General features: G+C 41.6%; 1 protein-coding gene across 22 annotated transcripts in view; it reads right to left on the bottom strand.

Annotated features, from left to right (window-relative positions):
- The window catches only part of LOC140518407 (protocadherin gamma-C4), a 204745-nt gene that overhangs the window by 67075 nt on the left and 111578 nt on the right, over positions 1–26092 (bottom strand). The window contains exon 1 of one of the 22 annotated variants that reach the window (XM_072630568.1): positions 21304–26069. The exons of 17 other annotated variants lie outside the window; for them this stretch is intronic. In XM_072630568.1, coding sequence (XP_072486669.1) covers positions 21304–23721 — 2418 coding nt within the window. In that variant the 5' untranslated portion in view covers positions 23722–26069. 4 more of the 22 variants (XM_072630567.1, XM_072630559.1, XM_072630551.1 and 1 more) reach the window with 4 other exon arrangements.

Below are 26092 nucleotides of genomic sequence, written 5' to 3'. Positions count from 1 at the left end.
CAAAAACTCACCTCTTCATAGCTAACTGGGTTGGTCTGCTGCAAATCATTGGGAATTTCAGAAGAATCACTTGCTAAAACATCAAACAGATTGTAGGAAAGGAAATTCTGTCCGTCAGAACGTTGATCACTGGGCTTAAGAAAAGTGAATTCACACTTTCCTAATTCTGTAGGCAAACGTGGTTGATTGGAATAAGGCAAGGTTCCCTCTTCATAAGTGGGTGGGATTGTAGGCTTTGAGTAGACATCTGATGAGAAACAACTTAATGTTTTGGGATTGGAGTATCTCCGAAAGCGTAGAATGATGGCCAATATTATTGTGATTAGAAACAGAATCGAGATTAGCGCCAAAGCTACTACCAAGTAAAACTGTAGCTCAGATTGGGCGTTGTAGGTGTCTGAGCCCTCATCTCTCATCTCCGGCATTACTTCTTGCAGACTGTCTGCAAACACCAGGTGCAGAGCCACAGTGGCCGACAGAGGGGGCTGGCCTCCGTCCTGCACAGACACCAGAAGGTGGTGCCGGGCAGAGTCTCTTTCAGTTAAAGCCCTAGCAGTCCTGATCTCACCCGTGCGCAGCCCCAGGCTGAAGAGTCCGGGATCCGTGGCCTGCAGAACGCTGTAGGCCAACCAGGCGTTGTGTCCCGAGTCTGCATCTACCGCCACCACCTTGGTGACCAAGTACCCTGGCTCCGCAGAGCGAGGGACCATGTCGAAGAGGGCCGATCTGTCAGGCCCCAGGGCCGGGTAGAGGATGTTTGGGGCGTTGTCATTGCGGTCCAAGATGAACACTTGCAGGGTGACATTGGCACAAAGGGTCGGGGAACCAGCGTCACAGGCCTGCAGCGTCAGCTCGAAGGTGCGGACCTGCTCATAGTCGAAGGAACGCTGAGCGAAGATGGCCCCGCTGTGGCTATTGACCGATACGTAGGAGGACAGAGGCAGAGGGGCCAGGTCACTGCTGACGATGGAATAGGACACTCGGCCGTTCCCCTCCAGGTCAGAGTCAGAGGCTGAGACGCTTGCGATGGAGGCTCCAGAGGGGTTGTTCTCAGGGACGTAAACAACGTAGGAAGGTTGGAGGAAAACGGGAGGATTGTCATTGACATCAGCTATGTTCAGGGTGAGGGTTTTGCTGGTGGACAGAGGAGGCTTTCCCTTGTCTGAGGCAGTAACTGTAATGTTATACTGTGGGTTCTTCTCGCGGTCTAGGGGTCCATCTGTCAGTAACTTGTAGTAGTTCTTGGAAGAAGATTCTAGTCTGAAAGGTGCATTTTCTTCTACATGGCACGTGACCTCCCCATTGACTCCAGAATCCCGATCCTCGGTTTTGAAAAGGGCAATCACTGTTCCTGGCATCGCATCCTCTGCAATGGTGCTGGACGCAGAAGTAAATGTCACTTCCGGGTGGTTGTCATTTTCGTCTAGAACTTCGAGTATAACTTTGCATTCAGCAGTCATACCACCCCCGTCTCTAGCTCCTACACTCAGTGTATATCTCTCAATGTCTTCGAAGTCTAGATGCCCTTGAGTTTTAATTTCTCCATTTTTAGTATCCAACTGAAATATGTTAAGAGCATTATCCGCTGTGGTTTTAAAGAAGTAGGTGATTTCCGCATTGATTCCTTCATCCTTGTCGGTGGCCATCACCCTTAGCACTGAGGAGCCCGGGGGCAGGCTCTCTCGAAGACTGACTTTGTAGAAGTCCTGGCTGAAGACTGGTGGATTATCATTCGCGTCAGTGACATTGATCCTGATCTGAGCGGTGCTGCTTAAAACTGAGTTGCCTCCATCCACAGCCACTAGAACCAAGTGATGAGAACTCTGCTTTTCCCGGTCCAGAGGTTTCTCCATTACTAACTCTGGATATTTTCTACCATCTGGGCTCTCCTTTACAACCATAGAGAAAAACTCGTTAGGGTTAAGTTGGTAATTTTGCAGGGAATTGACCCCCACATCTGGATCTACAGCCGATTCTAGCCCAAACCTAGAACCCTTAAGGGCTAATTCATTGATCTGTAAATTGATGATATTTTGAGGGAAATGAGGTGGATTGTCGTTAATATCTTGTATGACCACGAGTACATGAAAAACATTTAAGGGATTTTCAGCTACGATTTCTAACATCGAAGCACACACAGACTTCTTCCCGCACAAATGCTCCCTGTCTATTCTGTCGCTAACAACCAATTCCCCGCTCTCAGTGCTTACGGTAAAATGCTGCTTCTTTCCATTAACTCGCAGCTTCCGAGCCGGCAAGTCCCGTACATCCAGCCCCAGATCCTTAGCGAGATTCCCCACCACTGATCCTTTTTCCATTTCCTCAGGAATAGAATAGCTGATGTGCTCAGAAAGCGCCAGGCAGAACAAAGAAGCGAAGAAAGGATATACTACTTGCCATCGCGGGAACCGATCCCCGTGTACTGCGTTCCTTCTCATATCTTTGGCTTTCTGTGGCAGGATTAAGCCTTGGTCCCGAGAACCTGCCTTCTGTATCTCCCTCGGTTCTTAAGTGTCCTCCAGGAAGAGTATGTAGTGCCCTTAATCTGTGTTTTTGGTGAATCCAGGAGATCTGGGACAGGATCAGTGGAGCAGAATCTAAATAAGTGCCGGGTATCCTGTGTGATGTGATCCTTTATGACTCTGCAGGAAATTACCCTGCAGTAAACCGGCTCCAGTTCTTTCTCTCTCGGTATTGGCCGACAGCGGCGCTCAGAGTCTGATCTAGTAAACTGCAAGAAGAAACTGTCATCTTCCAAATGTTTGATTAGCAACAGGATCCAGTCCACGGAACAGAAGCAAGAGAATCCTCAAACTTTATGACCGTGGAGTTGGTTGTTTTTGACTGCCAATTTTTCAGGTGATGAGAGTAAGTGATCAGTGACTTCCGTAACGTACAGAACAAATAGCGATGGGGAAAGGGCGCAGTTGTTAATTAAAAGACATCTTTCCATTTTATGCTATTAAAATGCTTATTTGGAGAAGATTCTAGGTACATGTACCCTTCCGAATACTGAAAGAATATTACATTATTACATATTTGGCTACAATATATAAACGAATCCTTTCCCCACCTGTTTGAAGGAACAATTTGTTTATTACGTTGTTGTTGTGCTTGAGTCGTGTCTGACTCCTCCTACGCCATTTTTTTTATTGGCAAACATACCGGAGTCCTTTGCCATTTCCTTTCCAAGCTCATCTTTTTTTTCAAATAAGAAACTGAAGCAAACAGGGTATAATGATTGGCCCAGGGTCACACCAACACTAAGTGTCTGAAGCCAGATTTGAACTCATGGAGATCCGTTTTCTAGATTCCAAGTGCAGAGCTCTATCCACTGCACCACCTACTCGCCCTTCTTTAATACTACTAATAGCATTTCAAATACTCAGTTTCCTATGTTTAGTACAAGCGCCTAAATGTGGCCTTTAAGTCCATCCCACGACTGCTTATACCTCCGATTTCAAATTCATACTTCATATTTTCCAGGATCTTTGCCCTCCCTTTTCTATTTGTGTAGGACATAATGATAGTTTTCCTTGTTGGTCATAACAAACGCCTTCAATTATATATAATTATATAACAATTATATATATTATATATATAAAGATAAGTCCTTTTTTCATAAAAAATCCCTTAATTCCACCCAATAGGAAGCAAAGTCTCTTTCCATTTCTCCCTCAAATATTTTACTATAGATTTTATTCTCCCTCACTTCCTCCTTCTATCTTCCATCTTTTCTCTTCCCCTCACCTATATATGTGTATGATTTTTTCTCCTCATTCCATTGGCATTGTCTTCAATCCACATTGATACACATACTATTTATCCTAAATACTTTTTCATTGATTTCTTTTAGTCTAACTGATACTTTTTCTTTGAATATCGGATTCATTTCTATTCTTTATTGACTTTCATCTATGTCTAAAACAAGAAAAGTAAAATTTAAAGTGAAAGTAGCTGTTTTAGGAACTAAGGGAAAGAATTCTGTTCTGCTATTCATGAACAGAAAGAGTAGAGGATAGTAAGAGAAAGGTAGGGGATAATATTGATTTATATGTATATTGGAAGTGGATCAATTTTTGAATGCACTAGATAATTATATACTTTTCTCCACAATGACTTCCTAGAAACCAGTTAGATTTTTAAAAAAACACACAGAGATTTCAAGTTTCTTTTTGTTTTCACAGTAACTGTGGTGAAGTGACAGAAATAGGGACAGAGGATGTGAAGAATTAGAGCTTTTGAGTTATTCATGAACACTAACTTGATTGTTAATAACTTTAAATGTGGTATCTTTGTCCATTGACCAAAGAGTTGACTACTATGAGAACTGAAATGAACCATTGATAATATTCTTACCACAAAACTGAACCAAAAACCAAAATCAAGTTGTGACTAAATGGAAAAATGGCTCAAGGATTCTCCTTGGAAAAGCAGATATGAGTTTGAAAAGTAAGTTTCACCTTGGGGAAAGTTAGCAACATAATTTATTCTGTCCTCTTGCAATGATCCTTATGAACATGAACAAAAAGGACACCATAATTGCTGCTTAAGCACCAGTATCTGCTAACAAGAATGAAGACAGAAAAATTCTATGAAGAACTTCATCAGTTCCTCCACTAAGACCAATGTTTACATTCACATTTAATGACCTTCAATACTTGAAGAGGATAGAGGAAAGAGGTTTAAAAATATTTTATGTTTTTAAAATGAAAAATCAGAGGCTTGGAGGCTACTCAGAAGACTGATTACTATAGATCATTAATATTTTCTTCAGAAAGAAAGAAGGCACTGAACATGTTAAACACTGAGCAACATTACAAAAATAAAATTGACTATGTATTTACAAAGGGTAAATAAAAGGTTACAGATGTAATACAGAAGTATCTGTGTGCAATCAAATCACTGACTAGTTATGCAAAACAAGAATCAACAATGTATTAGAAGACAAATAATGATGAGGAAATGACTGCTTACAATCAGAACAGCTTCAGTTCAGTCTATTGCAACCAGTCATTTGTGCTTCCCCCAATGGAAATAGAAAAAAAGGCAAAGATATTAAAACTCTCTCCCACAAAATTTCACTGATGTAGAACAGTCTCCACAATGGGAAGTCCTAAAGAATCCAAAAACTACCTGTCCGGAACATTATCTCTTTGCCAAATGAAGGAGAGAAGGGGCAAATTAATCTACAGAAAATTTAGCATGAGTCTTAACCAAACAGATGAAGTGACAATGGATAGGCAGAAAATGGCATTGATTTTTCATAATTTTTATAGTCATCTAATTTCATAATCAATAACTGTGAATGATCACATTTTTACTGTATCTCTTAAGTCCTCAGAGGAAGAAAAATAGCACATAAAAAAAACCACTTCGTCTTCAAGTGGGTGAACCAGACCAAGTCGAAACGGAGGAAATTCCAAACAATTTGAGGGAGGCACCATTTTACAAGCTATCTCAGGGAGGGAAAGATAGCAAAAATATTGGGGGAAAAAATTTGGACACCAATAATTACTAACCCACATTTCTACCTTCTAATGTTCATAAAGTTTTTGTAAGTATGATCTACACAAAAGGTATCCATGATGAAAATATGAGATGTGAAAAGAGAGGCTTTCCACAATATTATCTACATCAGAGTACTTCTTAACAGTCACATAAATAGACAAATGATGCACAGAATACAAGATCTGTGTGTGTGTGTTTGTAAATTTTATTCTACTGAGCCAAGAGCATTTGGTTCAGCCCAATAAAACTCAACCTTAAAAGTTTTTTTCAGCAAGGGGTCTCTCACTTGTATGCTAAGGTTTCTTGATAAACGCAATCATTGACACAAAATAGACCTGCTTTTAAAGATACTCTGATTAAAAATGTCAAGAGACATATATGAGGAAATATATCTAACGAAGGTGTTTGTATGATTGTGGAAGACATTCTGCATGAAGTTCAAGAGGGAGAGAGATTCTCTACAGGTGCTTCTTTTTGCAGATGATATTGTGCTGGTTGCATGAAGCACCAGAACATTACAGGGCCTTTTCAATGAAATCTATACTAGTACTCTATACTACACTATATACTATCTATACTATACTACTACTACTACTACTACTACTACTACTACTACTACTACTACTACTACTACTACTACTACTACTACTACTACTACTACTACTACTACTTCAAAGAGATAGCGTTAACAATCCAGACGTAAATAGGTGAAAAAATGCCTTCCCCCCAGACTTTGACATACAGTTCAATGATCTTTGAGGTAGAACATCATCATCACGCACTGTAGATGGACAGCAAGTTGGAAGAGAGAACATAGAATTGCATTTAGGATATAGAGAAATCCTTTTAATAATCCTAAGCTGCATCCCAGCAAAAAGCCCATCTGAAAACAAACACCGCTGCCTCCCGACAAATAATTCTCATTGATGGTACCTGGTTGTGAATCATAGAAAACCATACTAACTAATACACACACACATCACATATGTACATATATTTATATATACATATGTGTATGTATATAGTTGTAGGTAACTTTACACAAAGGTCAATGGAGAAATGTATGATGGTTGCAAGCAGGCAGAAGCAGAATGTTCGGTATTTCATATATGCAAAATATGGTGTAAGGGATACCATTCAAAAAATATATAGTTGGATATGAAATGAGAATGAAGAATAAGAAATGGAAAATCTGAATTACAATATGGTATGCATAAAATGTAAAAAAAAATCTAGACAAAGATCTTTCATCAGAAAATCTCTGGAAAATACAGACATAAGTTGGATAAGATGGGACAAAAATGGTTTGCAATCAGTACTGATGAAGATTGTCCAAATAAATGATTTCACAGAGTCAATTAAAATATATGATATAAAGTGGATTTTAGAAGATATGTCTGTTTGTTATTCTTCATTAAAATTTATGGATATAAGGCGACTTTGGGGCTTCCATAACAAATAAGGACTTCTTTTTATCTCAGAAAAATTAGATTATCTCAGTAGGTATGTACAGGACTCATAATAAACTTAGGAGTAAGAAATAGTAGGGAAAATTGATTTTATAAGCTTGGAAACCCAAATCAATAACAGATGAGTTATTCAACTGTTCAAAAAGATATTCCCTAAAGCAAGAGAGAGTCCACGTCTAGCCAACAGCTATTTAAACGTCACATGGGTTCTACAAAAAGGAATCCCTATAAGCAAAATCTAAATCAGCATAAAGCTTTTAACCATTTTAAGGAAAGGGATTGGATCTTTGAAATCACTAAGACAGAATTCTCAGCTGAAGAAGCTCGTTCTACCAGTGCTGGACTGGAACCTCCTCTGCAACTTGTAGTTTTATAGAGATGCCCAGAACACTGAGAAATTAAATGAGTTGGCCAGAATCAGGAAGTCCATATGTATCAGAGACAACTTGAATCCATGTCTTCCTCTATCCACCATGCTGCTACAAGCTGCCATCTATGATAGGCTAAACATTCAAACTGAATCCTGGAAAACATTTCTATCCAAATAAATATTGCAAGTGTTAGTATTTCATCAAACAAACACACAAAATACCAAGACCATTTATAAACAAAGTGAAAGGATCAATAGAGGTCAACTGAGATAAGCCATATTCAAGTTCTTTAAAACAGTCTAATGACTTGCTTTTCTTGAAACTAAATGTAGAAACTTAGAGAAAAATCTGTGACAATGTCTATATAATTCTTACATCCCTTATTACCCATCCCCAGAGACAATATAATGGAAAAGGTCAATCAATTAATTGGTGAAGCCAGTCAATTCAATTGTTTTGAACAACATGAATAAAAATTATACAGCACAGGATGTCTACCGATTCCAACCAGACTATAATATTGTTGATGTGATGTGTTAAATATTTACTACGTTTTTTGGAAAGACACTCTATTAACAATGGTACAATAGAATATAAAAGATATTGACGGTGTAGCATGCTTATAAGCTCAAAGAAGTTAATGTGGCACTGAGCTTAAGTCAAGAGAGAAAGAGCACTTCTAATGAGTCATTTGCTCAATTACCAGTATATATTCTTGGCCAATGTAAGCATATCAAGAAATATACAATTAAAAAATGTATTGATCATCCACAGTTGGAAATAGGTTATATCTAATAAAGAGAAAATTATATCAGAAGTGAAAAATAATGAAAAACAAAGGTATTGCCATAAAAACTTTTCTAAAGATACAAAATTTTAGTTAACTGTTCAAGTAAACAAAAACAAGTAAAAAACATCAAACTATCCTTAAATTGAGGAACAAGGTAAACAAAAGCATATGGTCCCATTGAACACTTGAAAAAAATATCATTCTGATAGGCATACTCTGCATATTACCAAACTACTTAGTTAAGGAGGCCACTAAAAAAAAAAAAGGAAAATAAAGAAAAGAGGAAAGAAAAGAAACTCACCTGGAGACAAGTCTGATCATTTTGAACTAAAACTGTACCAGGCATACAATGTGATACCAACAGAGAGTCCTTTTTCTCATAGCTGTCTTGACTAATTAAAGTATCTGCATAATTGGGCTGAGGAAAGAGCATCTGGCTCTTTTGAGAATCCATGGTGAGGGAAACTTCATGCGAGTAAGTCTTGAGGTAAGCTGTAACTCCATCAATGCCCACAAATTGTGAAGCAGGAACCCCTGCAAAATGTCCATTGGTTGATTCTAACAGTTTGGAAATCTTCCACTTGTGAAGCCTGAGTGCCAGTAAGACTATAATGAATACAAAGAAAAGGCAGGAAACAGTAGCCACAGAAATGACCAAGTAGAATGTAACACTTGAGCCCTGCTGATTCTCAGAAGCCTTCAGGTTGCTAAGGTCTGAGAGGATTTCCGGAATGTTGTCGGCCACAGCCACTGTGACACTGATTGTTGCAGATAAGGGGGGTTCCCCATTGTCAGTGACTGCCACCACTAGACTCTGCTTGAGGGAGTCTTTGTCATGGAAAGCCCGAGCTGTTCTGATTTCACCGGTGTGCTGGCCCAAGGAGAAGAGCCCTGGATCTGAGGCTTTGAGCAGGCTATAGGACAGCCAAGCGTTCTGGCCAGAGTCTCCATCCACTGCCACCACCTTGGTCACCAGGTAGCCTGGCTCTGCAGAACGAGGAGCCAATTCCACTCCTGTGGAGCCATCCGTCGGGGAAGTAGGGTACAGGATTTCTGGGACGTTGTCATTCTGATCTAGGATGAACAAAGTCAGAGACACGTTGCTGCTTAGAGGAGGGTTCCCGGAGTCCCGGGCAGTCACTAGTAGCTGCATGTCCCGGAACTGTTCATAGTCGAAGGAGCGCAGAGCATAGAGGACACCAGTCTCAGAGTTAATGGAGACGTAGGAGGAGAGAGGAGCCCCATGAATGGTATCTTCCTCAATAGAGTAAGTGATATGGGCGTTTTCCCCACTGTCCGGGTCATTAGCTGTCACTGAATAAATGGAAGCAGCTCTAGGATTATTTTCGAGTATGTAGGCAGAGTAAGATGTCTGGAGGAAGCTGGGCGGGTTGTCATTGCTGTCTGACACGTGCAGGAAAATGTGGGTACTTGTAGACAATGGTGGAATCCCTTGGTCTGTGGCTGTCACTGTGACATTGTACTCAGAGACCTGCTCCCGGTCTAGGGCTTTGATTGTCATCAAACGGTAATAATTACCGTAGGATTTTTCTAATTTAAAGGGTAGATGTTCTGGAATGGAACATATGACCCGACCATTGTCCCTGGAGTCTCGATCATGCACATTTAAGAGGGCAATCATGGTCCCAGGAGGTGATTGTTCCGGGACCGAGGTGGTTAAGGAAGCGACAATAACCTCTGGGGCGTTGTCATTCACATCCAGAACTGTAACCTGTACTTTCGCTCTGGTTAGGAGACCACCACCGTCCTGCCCTTGAATTTCCATTTCATATACTGCAGACTCCTCAAAGTCCAGAGTTTCTTGAGTAAAGAGCTGCGCTGTGCGAGAATCCAAATGAAAAATCTCGGAAGCTTCGTCTTTGAAGTATCTGACTGAATATGTCACTTCCCCATAGACTCCCTCATCTGGGTCAGTAGCGTTGACTGTAAGCAGCAGTGTCCCCTTGGGCACGTTCTCAGGAACACTCACGCTGTATTCTGACTGAGGGAATACTGGCGGGTTGTCGTTTATATCAAGAACAGCCACGCGGATTCGCGCTGTTCCTGATCGGACAGGATCTCCCCCATCCATGGCGGTGAGGGTGAGGTAGTGAATAGGTTCCTCCTCCCTATCTAGGGCCCTCTCCAGCACCAGCTCCGGATACTTGGACCCATCGGCTCTGCTTTGCACGTGCAGAGAGAAATGATGGTTTGGGCTTAGCTGGTAGTTCTGGAGGGAATTCATTTCCAAATCTGGATCCCTAGCATTCGGCAGTGGAAAACTGGTCCCCACTGCTGCATTTTCACTGATTTTTATTTCTACTTCATCTACCCGAAAGCGGGGAGCGTGGTCATTAATATCCATGACTTCTACTTCCATTCCGTAAATGTTTATTTTGTCGTCCATTAGAATCTCGACATTTAAAAGGCACTTTGGGGTCCCGGAACAAAGCTCTTCCCTGTCTATTCTGTCCGCGGTCACTAAACTGCCGCTTCTAACATTCAGAGCAAAAGGCTGCGTCTTACCTCGGGAGATGATGCGGGCTCCGCTCTCCGAAAGCTTCCGAGGCCCCAACCCCAGGTCTTTGGCCACATCGCCCACAAAAGAACCTTTTTGCATTTCCTCCCACACAGTATAGCGAATCTGACCAGCTCCGGTCCCCCACAGCATCCCCAGGAGAAAACAAAAGAGAACTCGACCCCAACAGTCCTGACGCCTCCGAGCAGCCTGGGCCATTGTAGTCCTGCAGAGGAACTGGCTTTGTCTTGGTTCCTTTGTGTTCTGGGTTATCTTATCGAGGGCTCTGAGAACTTCCCAGTTCAACCTCTGATCAGTTCCACCCTTGTACGTGTCTAATCTGGGAGCGTTTTCTCTTATAGGAGTGGCCAAGATCCGGACGGATCTCTCTCACATGTCTCCTCCCGATTGGTGAACAGCGGCGCTCAGAGTCCAAACCAATTACTGCATGCTTTAAGGAAAACTCAATAGATTCTTACACATTAATGTTGTGTATATTTCTCTTCTGTGCTTTGACGTGTGCTTTGATAGGTCTGGTTCCGGCATTCTTTGATGTTTTTCTCTAACAGTGACCACAACCTCTGTATCTCAAATCATAGCCTATCTTTCACTTTTGCCTATATAATTCTATCTCTAGATTTAGAATTCCACCAAAAGTTGCTTCTATTCAAAATAATGGGATCCTGAGATTTCATTGTTAGAGTGTTTAACAAAAAAAAAATATCATTCCATCTCTTTCATATGTATTTTTCCCATTGTCATCTTTAATATCTGAAAATCCAACCCCCCAAGTTAAAGGGGGGGATGATGCTGAATGTTAATAATTCTATTAGTGAAATTGCATCAATTGAGCCAAAATGTAGCTACCAGTCTGTAGTTTCAGAAATGTTCATTTCTCATATCAAGACTAATACGAAACAGCCACAAATCGGATAATTAAAAATGCAAAGATAGTACTTATGGGCAGAGAAGTGAGAGGATGGTAATCAGATGATCCCTAAACCTATAAGTTCACCCCTACTGCTGAGGATGAGCATAGTTTTGAAAAACAACAATAGAAGTAACATTTGTCCCCATTTGTTATAGTGTGAGTGGAAAGTGGAGGACAGACAAGTGGACATGACTAGTCCTAGAGGTTCACATTTTTTCTCACACACAAAACCACCTACATGACTTCAAATGTATTTGACTGTATTGATGTTTTGGGATCCTTAAAAACTATACCAGATAATTTAAAATAAAGAAATATTAGTGATAAAGATTGATGCAGTTATAAGTAAAACATGAAAGGGCACTGGTAACATTTCATACACAAAATATTGTAAAGTAAAAAACCTACCTGTGCAAGAGTATTCCTATGAGAACTGACATCACCATTTAATCCATTGATTAGCATGGAAGAAACATCTGTGTTGAAAATATCTAGAGCTGGAGGACACTGATCAACTGATTTCAAGTAATTAAATTCTGTGTTTCCTGGGTGTGATGACACACATAGATTGTAGGAATAAGGCAATGTCCCTTCACTGTAGTGTGGGGGGATGTTGGGCCCAGACTTGGAGCAAAGATCCACTTGGAAACAGCTCCATGCTTTAGGACGAGAGGATCTCCGAAGTCGCAGGGCAATGGCTAGTGTCACTGTTATGAGAAACAGCATAGATATTAGGGCCAGAGCCACTACCAAGTAAAACTGCAGCTCAGACTGGGAATTGGAGGTGTCTGAGCGCTCCTCTTTCATCTCAGGCAGAGCCTCCTGCAGACTGTCGGCAAAGATCAGGTGCAGAGCCACAGTGGCCGACAGAGGGGGCTGGCCTCCGTCCTGCACTGAGATCAGTAGGCGGTGCCGGGCTGCGTCTCTGTTAGTCAAAGCTCGTGCTGTCTTGACCTCGCCTGTTCGCAGCCCCAGGCTGAAAAGCCCGGGATCTGTGGCTTGCAGCACGTGGTAGGCCAGCCATGCATTGTGTCCCGAGTCAGCGTCCACTGCTATCACTTTGGTGACCAGGTAGCCGGGCTCTGCCAAGCGAGGGACCATGTCAAAGAGGGCAGAGCTGTCGGGTTCCATTGGTGGGTAGAGGATATTCGGGGAGTTGTCATTTCGGTCAACGACGAACACTTGAACAGTCACATTGGCACTGAAGGAGGGGAAGCCAGAATCCCGGGCCTGTAGAGTCAGTTCGAAAGTTCGGACCTGTTCATAGTCGAAGGAGCGCTGGGCAAAGATGTCTCCACTGTGGCTATTGACCGACACGTAGGAGGACAGTGGCATCGAGGCCAGGTTACTACTGATGATGAAGTAAGACACCCGTCCATTATCTTCTAGATCGAGGTCATAAGCTGAGACCTGGGTGATTGACGCTCCAGAGGGGTTGTTCTCGGGAATGTAAGCAATGTAGTACGGTTGGAAGAAAGTGGGAGCATTATCATTAATGTCAGCGATATGTAAAGTGAGGGTTTTACTGGTATACAAAGGAGGGTTTCCTTTGTCTGTGGCAATGAATGTGATATTATACTCTGGCGTCTGCTCCCGGTCCAGGGCCCCGTCTGTCAGTAGCTTGTAGTAATTCCTGGAAGACGATTCTAGTCTGAAAGGGATGGAACTTGATTGCATGTGACATGATATTTCTCCATTATCACCAGAATCTATGTCACGTGTTTTGAAGAGGGCAATTATTGTTCCAGGCAGGGAGTCTTCCAGGACAGAACTTACTAAAGATGTTACTGTTATTTCAGGTGCGTTGTCATTCTCGTCTTGTATGTCTATGACAACTTTACACTGTGTGGAAAGACCTCCCCCATCCTTAGCTTCTATATCCATCGTGAATCTTTTTGTGACCTCAAAATCCAGGGACCCTTTGGTTCTGATTTCACCTGTTTTGGGATGCAGGGAGAACATCTGTCGGGCATTCTGGGTGATGCTGGTTAAGGAGAAGGTAATTTCTGCATTGACCCCTTCATCTTTGTCTGTGACGGTCAGGCAAAGCACAGAGGAACCAGGGGGTAAGTTCTCCCGAATACTGGCTCTATAGAGGACCTGACTGAAGACTGGGGGATTATCATTGGCGTCAGTGACATTTATTCTGATTTGAGCCGTGCCACTGAGAGGGGGATCTCCCCCATCCACAGCTGTTAGGACCAAATAATGAGAACTTTGCATTTCTCGGTCCAGAGGTTTCTCCAATACTAACTCTGGGTATTTTCCGCCATCAGGATTTTCTTTTTGTACCAGTGAGAAATACTGGCCAACACTTAGAAAATAATTGTTGAGTGAATAGGTAGTTATATCGGGATCACTGGCTGATTCAAGAATCCACCGGGCACCTGGCAAGGTGGACTCAACAATTTCTAAATTTATTTTGTTTTGACTGAACCGTGGAGCATGATCGTTAATATCCTCAATTGTCACAGTGACATGAAAAATGTTTAAGGGATTTTCAACCACAGCTTCCAGCTGCAGTTCACATACAGGTCTTTCCTTACATATCTCCTCCCGGTCTATTCTGTCGCTGACCAATAATTCCCCTCTCTCTTTGCTGACACTAAAGTATTCTCTCTCTGCACTCACCCGCAGCTTCCGATTCGGCAAGTCCCGGATCGCCAGCCCCAGATCCTTGGCGAGATTCCCCACCACCGACCCTTTCGCCATCTCTTCGGGGATCGAGTAACTGATATGCTCTGAAAGCGCCGGGCAGAACAAAGACGCCAAGAAAGCGTAGAGTACTTGCAGGTTATGGATCTGTCTGCTCTCTGCCGGGCTCCCTCCCATCCTTTTGGCTTCCTTCCTGTTGTCTTTCCAGCTCTACCAACACTGTTTGTACCACTGCCGTAATTCTCCAGAAATATGAGTCTTAGCCCCAGTTATATTCCATTGAAGTGAGGATTTTCCAGGAAAAGGTCTGTGGCGCAGCGAGAGCGAGTGAATCTGTGCTGGGCTTCTCTTCTGCGTATTTTATGACGGTGCAGGAAGTTCCAGGAACAATCCTGCTTCAGCTCGAATTCCGTATTGGCCAGCAGCGGCGCCCAGAGGTTCATTCCCAAATTGCAACATTATTTTGTTTCCCAGAAGCAATTTTTGCAACTCAAGAACTAATGACTTTTCTTGCTGTAAGAACCTTGTCTTATAAATATTCAGCGGGTTTGAATTCTTTCTTGAGTATGTGCATGGAACACAAAAATACAAGAAATGCCGTACTTAGTCCACCCATTGACCAGCCCTGTATGGCAATGAACTCAAAAACATTTTGCTGAGGAGACGCAGAGCTAGATGGGTGGAGACAGAGAAGGGAATTGCGACAGGGGATGGATGTATTTTCCTTCCATGGCAGCCGCGTGAGATCAGATTTTTTTTTTAACGCCAATAGCTATATTTTTCTCATAATAAAGACATAATTCTATTACTTTATTTTTTAAAAAATCCTTTTGAGGGGAAATTTCCTACAATAATTATTTTAAAAGATGCATTTTACAAATAATTTTCAGACATAAGAATAATCTCAGATTCCCCAAGTGGTTGGGAAAAAAGTCAAACTGATTATAATGATCATTCTTATCAATGATAATCCAGTTGAAAGAATTTGTGAGTCAGTTTCAGTGCTTATTTTCAAATCTGCTATTAACAACACTATTTTAAAAAGGAACAACTGCGCAGAAATAAGCTATTCCTATTCATTTTAATGGGCATTTTTGTTTCATCTTTGCTCTACCAGCACTTCTTCAGTTGCTTAGTTGGTGCTAAAGAGATATCTACCTCAATTCAAACACTTAGAGAACCCATTTTCATTCCTATGTTTAGGGTTGGGAGAATTGAATTGGGAACAGCAGACGGGGCAGAATCACTATCCTGAACTCCTTCTTTAGGGGTGTGCCTGGATTTGTACTGAGGAAGAATTAAATATGAAAAAGAGAATTAGGGAACATTTAAGTCTACAAATTCAGCATTTGGCATTCTGAATTATGAAATCAGAGTCCTGAAGGAAACCCACAGGAAGATACTTTGCTTATTAGGCGTTATTATGAATTTCAAAGTCAAAGCATAATTGGAAGAAGAACAGAAATGGGCAAGACTTAAGAAGTTCAGTGTTGTAAAGGGTGATGTCATAAGTAAATTAGGGAAGCATGGAAAAATGTACCTGTCAGATGTATAGATAAGGGAAGAGTTTATGACCAAATGAGATAAAAGAGGATCATGGGAAGTAAAATGGATAGTTTTGATTACATAAAAATAAAGGGGTTTTGCCCAAAGAAAACCAATGTAGCCAAAATTAGGAGGAAAACAGGAAACTGGAAAATATTTACAAGTTTCTCTGATAAAGGTCTCATTTCTCAAATATATAGAGAACGGAGTCAAATTTATAAAATATGAGCTATTCTCCAATTGCTAAATGATCAAAGGATATGAAAGACAGTTTACAGAAGAAAAAATCAAAGCTAACTCACTATTGATTAGAGGAAAGCAAATCAAACAACTCTGAGAAACCTTCACACTTATCATACTGACTAATAAGAGCAAAGAGAAAAATGATATGCTAGAAAGAATGTGGAAAAAATTAGGACACGAATGCACTATTGGTGGAGTTGTGGACTAGTCCAACAAATCTGGAGAACAGTTTGGAACTATCTCCAAAGGGCTATGAAACTCGAGATCCAATAAAAGGGTAAAAAATCCAAAGAGATCAAAAATATTTATAACATCTTTCTTTTTTTGTGGTGGCAAAGAATTGGAAATTGAAGGGAAACCCATCAATAGAGAAATGGCTGAACAAGTTGTGGCATAGGGTGGAATACTATTGTGCTATAAGAAATGATGAGCAAGATAGTTTAAGAAAAACCTGAGAAGACTTATATGCATTGATGCAAAGTGAAATGAGCAGAACCAGCAGACATGTTAACAACGATATTCTAACCATGATCAACTATGAAAGACTTAGCTACTCTGATAAAGACAAATATCCAAGACAATTCCAAAGGGCCCATGATAAAAAAAATGATATATATATTTAGAGAGAGAAGTGATGAACTTTGAGTGCAAATGGAAGCATATTTCAAAACTTTATTTTTCTTGATTTTGCATGTGTGTTTTCTTTTGCAACATGGAAATATTTTTCCATGACTTCATATGTAAAATGAATAACATATTGCTTTCCTTCTCAAGGAATGGGGGAGGGGACAGAGAGAGAGAATCTGAAACTCAAAAATGAGTGTTGGATTTTTTTACTCGTGATTTGGAAATATTTTATGAAATAAAATATATTTAATAAAAAGAAGCTCCATATTGAACTTCTTTAATTACAGGCCAGTTACATAAGTTCCCTGGTTTTAAATAGAATATCTTAAGTCATTATTCGGTGATGAATCCACTGTCCAATTCTCAGTAAGGCACAAGAATGTTTTTACTTGAAACAGGTTTTACTCTAGTGTACTTATACTATTCAATCAACTCTCCTCCCTGAACAACAAACTACAACAGAGAAACCAAATTTGCCATATAGGAATAACAAATTTCTCTTGGGCAATAGAATACACTAAATGAGATCCTTAGATGATTCTAGACCCTTAAATGATTCTAAGACCCTTAGGACTTAGATTCTAGTGTCCCCCAGAAGCAAGACTGAGTTACTCAGAAGAGGGTGAGTTTCCCCAGAGCCCAGGAGAGAAACATCTGATAGCTAAAACATCAAAATTCATAATTTTCTACCAAGATTTTCAGACTAAGATAATAAACTTATTGAACCAGTAAAAAACAAAGTTAGTCTACTGCTAACCTTGGACCTTCTTTAGCAGGGTTATAGCCAAGCATAAGAAAGAATCAATTGTCTGCACAAATATAACAGTTCTAATGTAAAAATATAAAAGGCATCACATACAGTAGAATAACAAATATTGCATTAATTATTAGCTTAATGATGACAAATAAAAGAATGTGATATTTTAGTAACCTAGCAATGACCAAACAAAAATAAATAAAAATTTCATAAGTGAGTTATTCGACTTTCTTTGTAGGAAATGAAAATGAAATCAAACAGTAGATAATGAAAAAATAAGATAATTATTGGTAAGATTAAAAAAAACTCACAGAAATGAGAGCAGTATCTCTGACAGAAAGCCTTGAATCCTCTGGTATTAACAAGGGCTCCTTTTTTTCACAACTCTGTTGACTAATTAAAGTATCTGCATAATTGGTCTGGGGAAAAAGCAATTGGCTCTTCCTAGAATCCATGGTAAGGGAAACCTCATGGGAATAAGTCTGGAGAAAAGCCTGGACCCCATCGAGGCCCACAAACTGGGAGGGTAGGATGTTACCCAACTGGCCACTGGAGGATTGTAACAGTTGTGAATTTCGCCAGTGTCTTAACTTGATCACCAGTAAGACAATGATGAAGACAAGGAACAGAGAAGACACCACTGCCACTGCAATGACAAGATAAAGAGTGAGACTTGCATCTTCTAAATGCACTACAGTCTTCAGATTGCTGAGATCTGAGAGGATCTCAGGGATGCTGTCAGCCACAACCACTGTGACACTGACTGTTGCAGATAAGGGTGGTTCCCCATTGTCTGTGACTACTACCACCAGACTTTGCTTGAGGGCATCTTTGTCCTGGAAGGCTCTGGCTGTCCTGATCTCCCCTGTGTGCAGACCCACTGAGAAGAGCGCAGGTTCTGTGGCCTTCTGCAGATGGTAGAATAGCCAGGCATTCTGGCCAGAGTCCCCATCCACGGCCACAACCTTGGTCACCAGATATCCTGGCTCTGCAGAGCGAGGAGCCAACTCCACTCCTGTGGAACCATCTGTAGGGAAGGTAGGGTACAAGATTTCTGGGGCATTGTCATTCTGATCCAGTATGAACAGAGTCAGAGACACGTTGCTGCTGAGAGCTGGGTCTCCCGCGTCCTTGGCTGTCACTTGAAACTGCAGATCCCGGAACCGTTCATAATCGAAAGAGCGCAGAGCATAGAGGACCCCAGTCTCAGAGTTGATAGAGATGTAGGAGGAGAGAGAGTCCCCAAAGAGAATGTAATCCGAAATGGAGTAAGTGAGCCGGGCATTCTCTTCCGTATCGGGGTCACTAGCGGTCACTGAATAAATCGAAGAGCCTCTTGCATTATTTTCAGGGATGTAGGCAGAATAGGAAGTCTGACCAAAACTGGGTGGATTGTCGTTGGTGTCTTCTACTCGTAAGGCAATGTGAGTGTCTGTAGACAGCAATGGAATTCCTTGGTCTGTGGCTGTAACTGTGATATTATACATAGATATCTGTTCCCTGTCTAGGGCTCTGTCAATTACCAAACTGTAATAATTTGCATAGGATTTTTCTAATTTAAAAGGTAGGTGACTCGGGATGGAACACGCTACATGACCATTATCCCCGGAGTCTCGATCATGAACCTTTAAAAAGGCGATCAAGGTTCCGGGAGGTGAGTTTTCGGGGACTGAACTGGTGAAAGAAGTGACTGTCACCTCTGGAGCATTGTCGTTTACGTCTAGAACTCTGACCAATACCTTTGCACTAGTCAGAAGACCACCACCATCCTGCCCTTGAATTTCCATTTCATAGATTTTCGATTCTTCATAGTCCAGTGAGTCTACAAGTAATAGTTCTCCAGTCCGGGAATCCAGGTGGAAAATTTCTGAAGCTTGGTCATCTATGTTCCGAAAAGAATAGGTCACTTCCCCATTGACTCCCTCGTCTGAGTCCGTAGCTTTCACCCCGAGCAGCAGAGTCCCCTTGGGCAAGTTCTCTGGAACGCTCACGCTGTACTCTGACTGAGTAAACACCGGGGCGTTGTCATTCGCGTCTAGGACCAGCACGCGGATTCGAGCAGTGCCTGAGAGGCCTGGATCTCCCCCATCTAAAGCCTTAAGGAGCAGGTGGTGAACAGATTCCTCCTCCCGGTCCAGGGCCCGTTCCAATACCAGTTCCGGGTACTTGACCCCATCTATGCCGCTTAGCACATTGAGAGAGAAGTGATTGTTCTGGCTCAGATGGTAGCTCTGGAGGGAATTTACCCCCACGTCTGGATCCCTTGCACTGGGAAGCCCAAACCTTATACCCGGTGATGCATTTTCGTTAATTTTTATTTCTACTTCATTTGTCCGGAAGCGTGGAGCATTATCATTAATGTCAGTCACTTCTACTTCTATGCCATAAATTTTCACTTCGCCCTCCATGAAAAACTCCACATTTAGAAGACAGGTTGAAATTCCGAGACAAATTTTCTCCCTGTCTATTCTGTCCGCGGTGACTAAACTGCCGCTTCTGACATTGAGAGCGAAATGTTGCTTACCTCCGGAGACTATGCGGGCTCCGAGCTCCGTCAGCTTTCGAGGCTCCAGCCCCAGGTCCTTGGCGATGTCACCCACGAAAGAGCCCTTCTCCATCTCCTCAGGAATCGAGTACTGAATCTGCAGGGCCCCGGTCTCCCACAGCGATCCCAGCAGACAGTAAAGCAGGATTCGCCCTCTGCAGACCGAAAACTTGTGCAGAGAGATCATCACTGCATCCGCAGCTGAATTGTTTGAATTTCCTATTTTTCAAGGTATCTCTGGACTGGTTCTTATTTCCTTAAAACGTCGGGATTGTTGTCGTTTACTGGCAGATTCTGAAAGGTTCCAAGGCTTTTGACATGAGTCTTCGTGAAAATCAGAAATAAGCGTTTCTGTTCTGGGATTCTTTGTATTGTGGGAGAAAGGATAGGGTGGAGCGAATCTCAGTGCCTTTCTCCTCCTGACTGGTGAACAGCGGCGCCCAGAGCCTCAATCTGTTGATGCATCCTCTTAGGCAAACATTACCAAAATATTAATACAGCTGTGTGACTTTCTTGCTTTTGTTTTACGTGCATTTCTTTACTTGAAAGAAACACCGATAGTTCGCAAATGGAGTTTTCTGTTAGTTATGCAAATATAAATGCCTCTTTAGCTTCTAATTACAGTTACCTTTTCCCACTACACACTAGGCACACAAGGATTTCATTACTAAAAATTCTTATAAAATGAAAAAAATCGTCATAGAAATAATTGCATTTAAAATGCATTTACATGAGAGAATTTTCATTTCCAAAAATGTTCAATTTCTATTTTCTCATTTTGCTTTAAAGAAAATATTTCCTTAATAATTTGCTGTTTGATGTTTCACCTAATTAGTAACAAAAAATGTCGAAGTGGACTCTATCAGAACCAGAAAATCTTAACTTCTTATTTAAAAACTAGTCTATAACTGAGACAATAACTTCAATAAAACAAGTAGCATTTTGGATAATTCTCAAGAGTGAGAAAATGATGAATATATTCCTAAACCACATTGAAAATATTAACTATTTCCAAATTCACAGCCATATCAATTCTGTTGACAAAAGTTAGTGAAAAAACACAGTGACTATAACATTTCCACATATAATTAAAGCCTTGAGTTGATGGACATGTTAAACAATGCTAGTGGGGTTGAAAGTTGTCATCTACTTTATTTCATACCTAACATGAAACTAAGGATGGGATGATATCATTATGCCATTGATGTACAACTATATCAACCAACATATATAAAGAAAATTTAGGTCAACGCTATTGCTACAAAGATTTGTTGGTGATTTTAGGTAAGAAGATGTTAGTGAAATTTGATATGCAAAATAATATATTTAGTTCAAGCCTACCTGTGAAAGAGTGTTCAGATGACAATTGACACCACCATTTAAATTATTCTTGAATAACATGGAAGCATTATCTGTGTTGAAAAGACCTTGAGGACATTGGTCAATTGATTTCAGGTAATTAAATTCTGTGTTTCCTGGGTCTGATGCTACACATAGATTGTAGGAATAAGGCAATGTCCCTTCACTGTAGTGTGGGGGGATGTTGGGCCCAGACTTGGAGCAAAGATCCACTTGGAAACAGCTCCATGCTTTAGGACGAGAGGATCTCCGAAGTCGCAGGGCAATGGCTAGTGTCACTGTTATGAGAAACAGCATAGATATTAGGGCCAGAGCCACTACCAAGTAAAACTGCAGCTCAGACTGGGAATTGGAGGTGTCTGAGCGCTCCTCTTTCATCTCAGGCAGAGCCTCCTGCAGACTGTCGGCAAAGATCAGGTGCAGAGCCACAGTGGCCGACAGAGGGGGCTGGCCTCCGTCCTGCACTGAGATCAGCAGGCGGTGCCGGGCTGCGTCTCGGTCAGTCAAAGCTCGTGCTGTCCTGACCTCGCCTGTTCGCAGCCCCAGGCTGAAAAGCCCGGGATCTGTGGCTTGCAGCACGTGGTAGGCCAGCCATGCATTGTGTCCCGAGTCAGCGTCCACTGCTACCACTTTGGTGACCAGGTAGCCGGGCTCTGCCAAGCGAGGGACCATGTCAAAGAGGGCAGAGCTGTCGGGTTCCATTGGTGGGTAGAGGATATTCGGGGAGTTGTCATTTCGGTCCAAGATAAACACTTTCAAGGTAACATTGGCGTGGAGGGAGGGGGAACCTGCATCCTGAGCCTGCAATATTAGCTCGAAGGCACGGACGTGCTCATAATCGAAGGAACGCTGAGCAAATAAGTCTCCACTGTCACCACTGACTGATATGTACGAGGACACAGGCAGAGGGGCCAAGTCGCTACTGAGGATGGAGTAAAACACATGGCCATTAGCTTCCAGATCAGGGTCGGTAGCTGAGATTCGGGCTATGGAGGCTCCAGAGGGGTTGTTTTCAGGGACATAAAAGACGTAGGAGGGTTGGAGGAAAACGGGAGGATTGTCGTTGATGTCCGAAATGCACAAGGAAATGGTTTTGCTGGTGAACAGAGCGGGATTCCCCTTGTCTGTGGCGGTCACGGTAATGTTATATTCTGGGGTCTGCTCTCGATCCAGAGCCCCGTCTGTCAATAATTTATAGTAATTCCTGGAAGAGGATTCTATTTTAAAGGGAACAGTTCCTTCTATATGACACACAATCTCCCCATTCTCTCCAGCGTCTCTATCATATGTTTTAATCAAAGCGATCACTGTCCCAGACACTGTATCTTCAGGAATAGGGCTGGACAGAGACGTTAAAGTGATTTCAGGAGTGTTGTCATTTTCATCCCTAACTTCTAAAACAACTTTACATTGAGCAACCAAAGAACCAGCATCCTTGGCTTCTACATCCATCGTGTATACCTTTGCTTCTTCAAAGTCCAGAGCCTGCTTAATAGTGATTTTTCCAGTGGTGGGATCCAGTCTAAACTTGTATAAGATGTCCTCGGTGATCCTTGTGAAGGAGAAGGTGATCTCTGCATTGACCCCCTCGTCCTTATCTGTTGCTGTCACTTGCAGCACCGAAGAACCAGGGGGCAAGTTCTCTGACACGCTTGCTCGGTAGACGTCTTGACTGAAGACAGGAGGGTTGTCATTAGCATCCGTGACTCTGATCTTGATCTGAGCAGTGCCACTTCGCATGGGATCGCCCCCATCAACTGCTGTCAAGATCAAGTGATGGGAATTTTGATTTTCTCGGTCGAGGGGTTTTTCCACCACCATTTCTGGGTATTTGCTGCCATCGGGATTATCTTTCACCCTCAGGGAAAAATAGGGGTTTGAATTAATTTGGTAAAATTGCAAAGAATTGAATCCAACATCTGGATCCTCTGCGGATTCAAGAATTAATCTAGTTCCCGGCAGTACAGACTCACTGATTTCTAAACTTAATTCATTTCGACTGAATCGTGGCTCGTGGTCGTTAATATCCTGAATGGTTACAACTGCGTGGAAGATGTTTAAAGGATTTTCCACCACTATTTCCAGTTGTAATTCACAGACCTGTCTTTTCCTGCATATCTGCTCTCTATCTATTCGGTCACTGACCAGTAGATCTCCACTGTCTGCGTTCACAGTAAAGTATTTCTTCTCCCCAGTAACCCGCAGTTTCCTAACCGGCAGATTCGGGATGTTGAGTCCCAGTTCCTTGGCAAGATTCCCCACAACCGACCCTTTCTCCATTTCCTCTGGAATAGAGTAGCGGATCTGCTTGGAAAGCACGCAACAGAACAAAGAAGCCAAGAAAGGAAATAGTACTTGCCTCCTCAGAGTCATTCCCGGCTCCCGAGAGTGGCGCCGCATTCTTTGACCTCAGCTCTGTGATCCCGAGAAACTGTAGTTTAAATCAACGTTCTAATAGTCCACGGCGAAGGAAAACGGACCTGTGCCTCTGCTTTGTGGCTTAAAAGCCGTTTGTTCTGGGAGCCAAGATCTGCGCAGCAAGAATACTAAGTGGGTATGCACTAGGTCTTCTCTCGGCTCCCAGACTCCTGCTTGTGCAGGAAATTTCTTTGCAGGAAGTAACAGGGCATCGCTTAGCCATCTCTCTCCTCGTCCTGGCCAACAGCGGCGCTCCGAGGTTTTTTTAGGAACTGCAAAGCTTTGTGGATTTCTAGAATCAATCTTCCCAGTCCCATATTTTATTATTGTAGCTCACTAACTCAGTCCATGATAGCCAAATAATTTGAACTTTAATTCAATTCTCTTAGTGTCAGCTTTAAACGATATTTCAAAGCCTATTCTTTCCAATTTCTTTATTAAATCCCGAGAGAGACTTCTACACCACAAACCTCTCATTTATGCTTATTCCAAAACCTTTCTAAATTCAGACTTCTGCAAAAGAAGTTTTAAAAAGCCATTTTTCTGCAACTCATTTTTGGGCACAAAAGAACCTTCATTTGCCTTAAAGTAAGACTCTAAGAAATGCTGAGTAAGTGAACAAACCAAATATAATCACCAAAAGTATCACCAGGAACCAATCCTTTGCCAGTTTTACCAGTTCTTTCTACACTAATCTTTAAATTTTCCAAAGCCAAGAAAAAGAATGAGGTGAAGAATGGGAAGAGGACACTTAGTCGAAGCTAATTAACTGGAATAGGCCTTCTCTATTCAAACTCAGAAATTTAAATCTTTTTCTTAGGAGCAATCTTGAGTGAGTTTTGGCTTTTCTTGGGAGATGCATACCTAAGCTCAACGTTCTATGGAACTGTTTCCTCACTCTGCTCAGAGTTTAGGAAAATGAACTGGAGGTCACAAAGAGCAAGTAGAAGCATCATCTCTGCTAAAATGTTCCTCCAGAACTCTCTTTAACTCATGTTGAGTGAGTAGCAAATATGAAAGAAATTAAGAACTCTTGCTTCAACATTTCAGTGTTTTGATGCTCCATGCCTTTATCCCTGCTGATAATCTCTTTAAGTAGGAAGGACTGAAAGTATTCTACCACTTAAGGGGGCCTTTGAGATTTGCCAAAAAAATTCATCACCTGTTGATTTGTCTCTCCAAATTTAGCTAGATTGATCCATTGATGTTGGAGGCAGTATCTGTCACTGGTCTACACTCCAGTTCTTTCCATTTTTATTGTTGTGGTGGTGGTTCAGTTGTGTCTGACTCTTCGTGATCCCATGGAAAAAATGGGGTTTTCTTGGCAAAGACACTGACTGGAGTGCTTTGCCATTTCCTTCTCTAAAGTGTCCCCATTTTACAGATGAGAACTGAGGCATATAGAGGTTAAGTGACTTGTCTAGCATTACACAACAGATAGTGTCTGAGGCCAATTTTGAACTCAGATCTTCATAATTCCAAGCCCAGTGCTTTATTCACTGTATTACCTATCTTCCCCTTCCATCTTTATAGGACTTTCCAAAGTCTGTGTTTTCCTGGCATCATCTTCTAAGTCCCAGAGGTGTCTTCACTTCAGATGAGGCATCTATGTTGGATCTTTGGCATTCATTATGAAATTGAAATCTTTCATTAACCCCAGAAGGAAGGCCAAAGTATAAGCTGAATTTCAATGAAATTAAATTGAATAAGAACGAAGGAATCTGTACCATCCTTTTGGTGTATCTTTATATGATTCATGGATATACAGCTTTAAAGAAACCTAGGTTTTTTTTCTCTCAGAAGATAACTACCAAGTGACATTTGTTTAGGAGGTCATGGACAGGAATTACACACATACACACGCACGCACGCACAAACACACACACAGAGAAAACCATGTATTTTGCTCTATGTGCTTTTCATCAGCTCCCTATTTCAGAAAGTAGCATTTAAAAAAAAAGTATATATAGTCTTAAAATTTTGATTCAAGTAACCAGAATATATAATCTGCTTAATGTCATTTGGGAGAATTCAACTCTTGACTTGACCTCATTAGCAGGGATTTGTAATCAACTTAGATAATTACTGGAAGAAACTATTGTTTCCGCTAGAGATCAAATTTAAATGTTATACATAGATACTTGAGTAATGATTATACAGAACACTAACAAAAATACTAGATGAATGAGGTAGATACCAACACATTCATTGCATTTCAATAACATGGTAGTTTCAACAAAAGCCAAATAGGAGCAGAAAAAATCTTGCCGAAATTCCTGTTAAACCACACACTACAAACTAAACCAAAACCAACCCTATTAGATAATGAAGAAACAAGAGCAAATTAGATGAG

The sequence above is a fragment of the Notamacropus eugenii genome, chromosome 1, assembly GCF_028372415.1.
Source record: "Notamacropus eugenii isolate mMacEug1 chromosome 1, mMacEug1.pri_v2, whole genome shotgun sequence".
Lineage (NCBI taxonomy): Eukaryota > Metazoa > Chordata > Mammalia > Diprotodontia > Macropodidae > Notamacropus > Notamacropus eugenii.
Note: the sequence above shows the minus strand (reverse complement) of the source record. Positions and strands in the feature narration are given on the sequence as shown.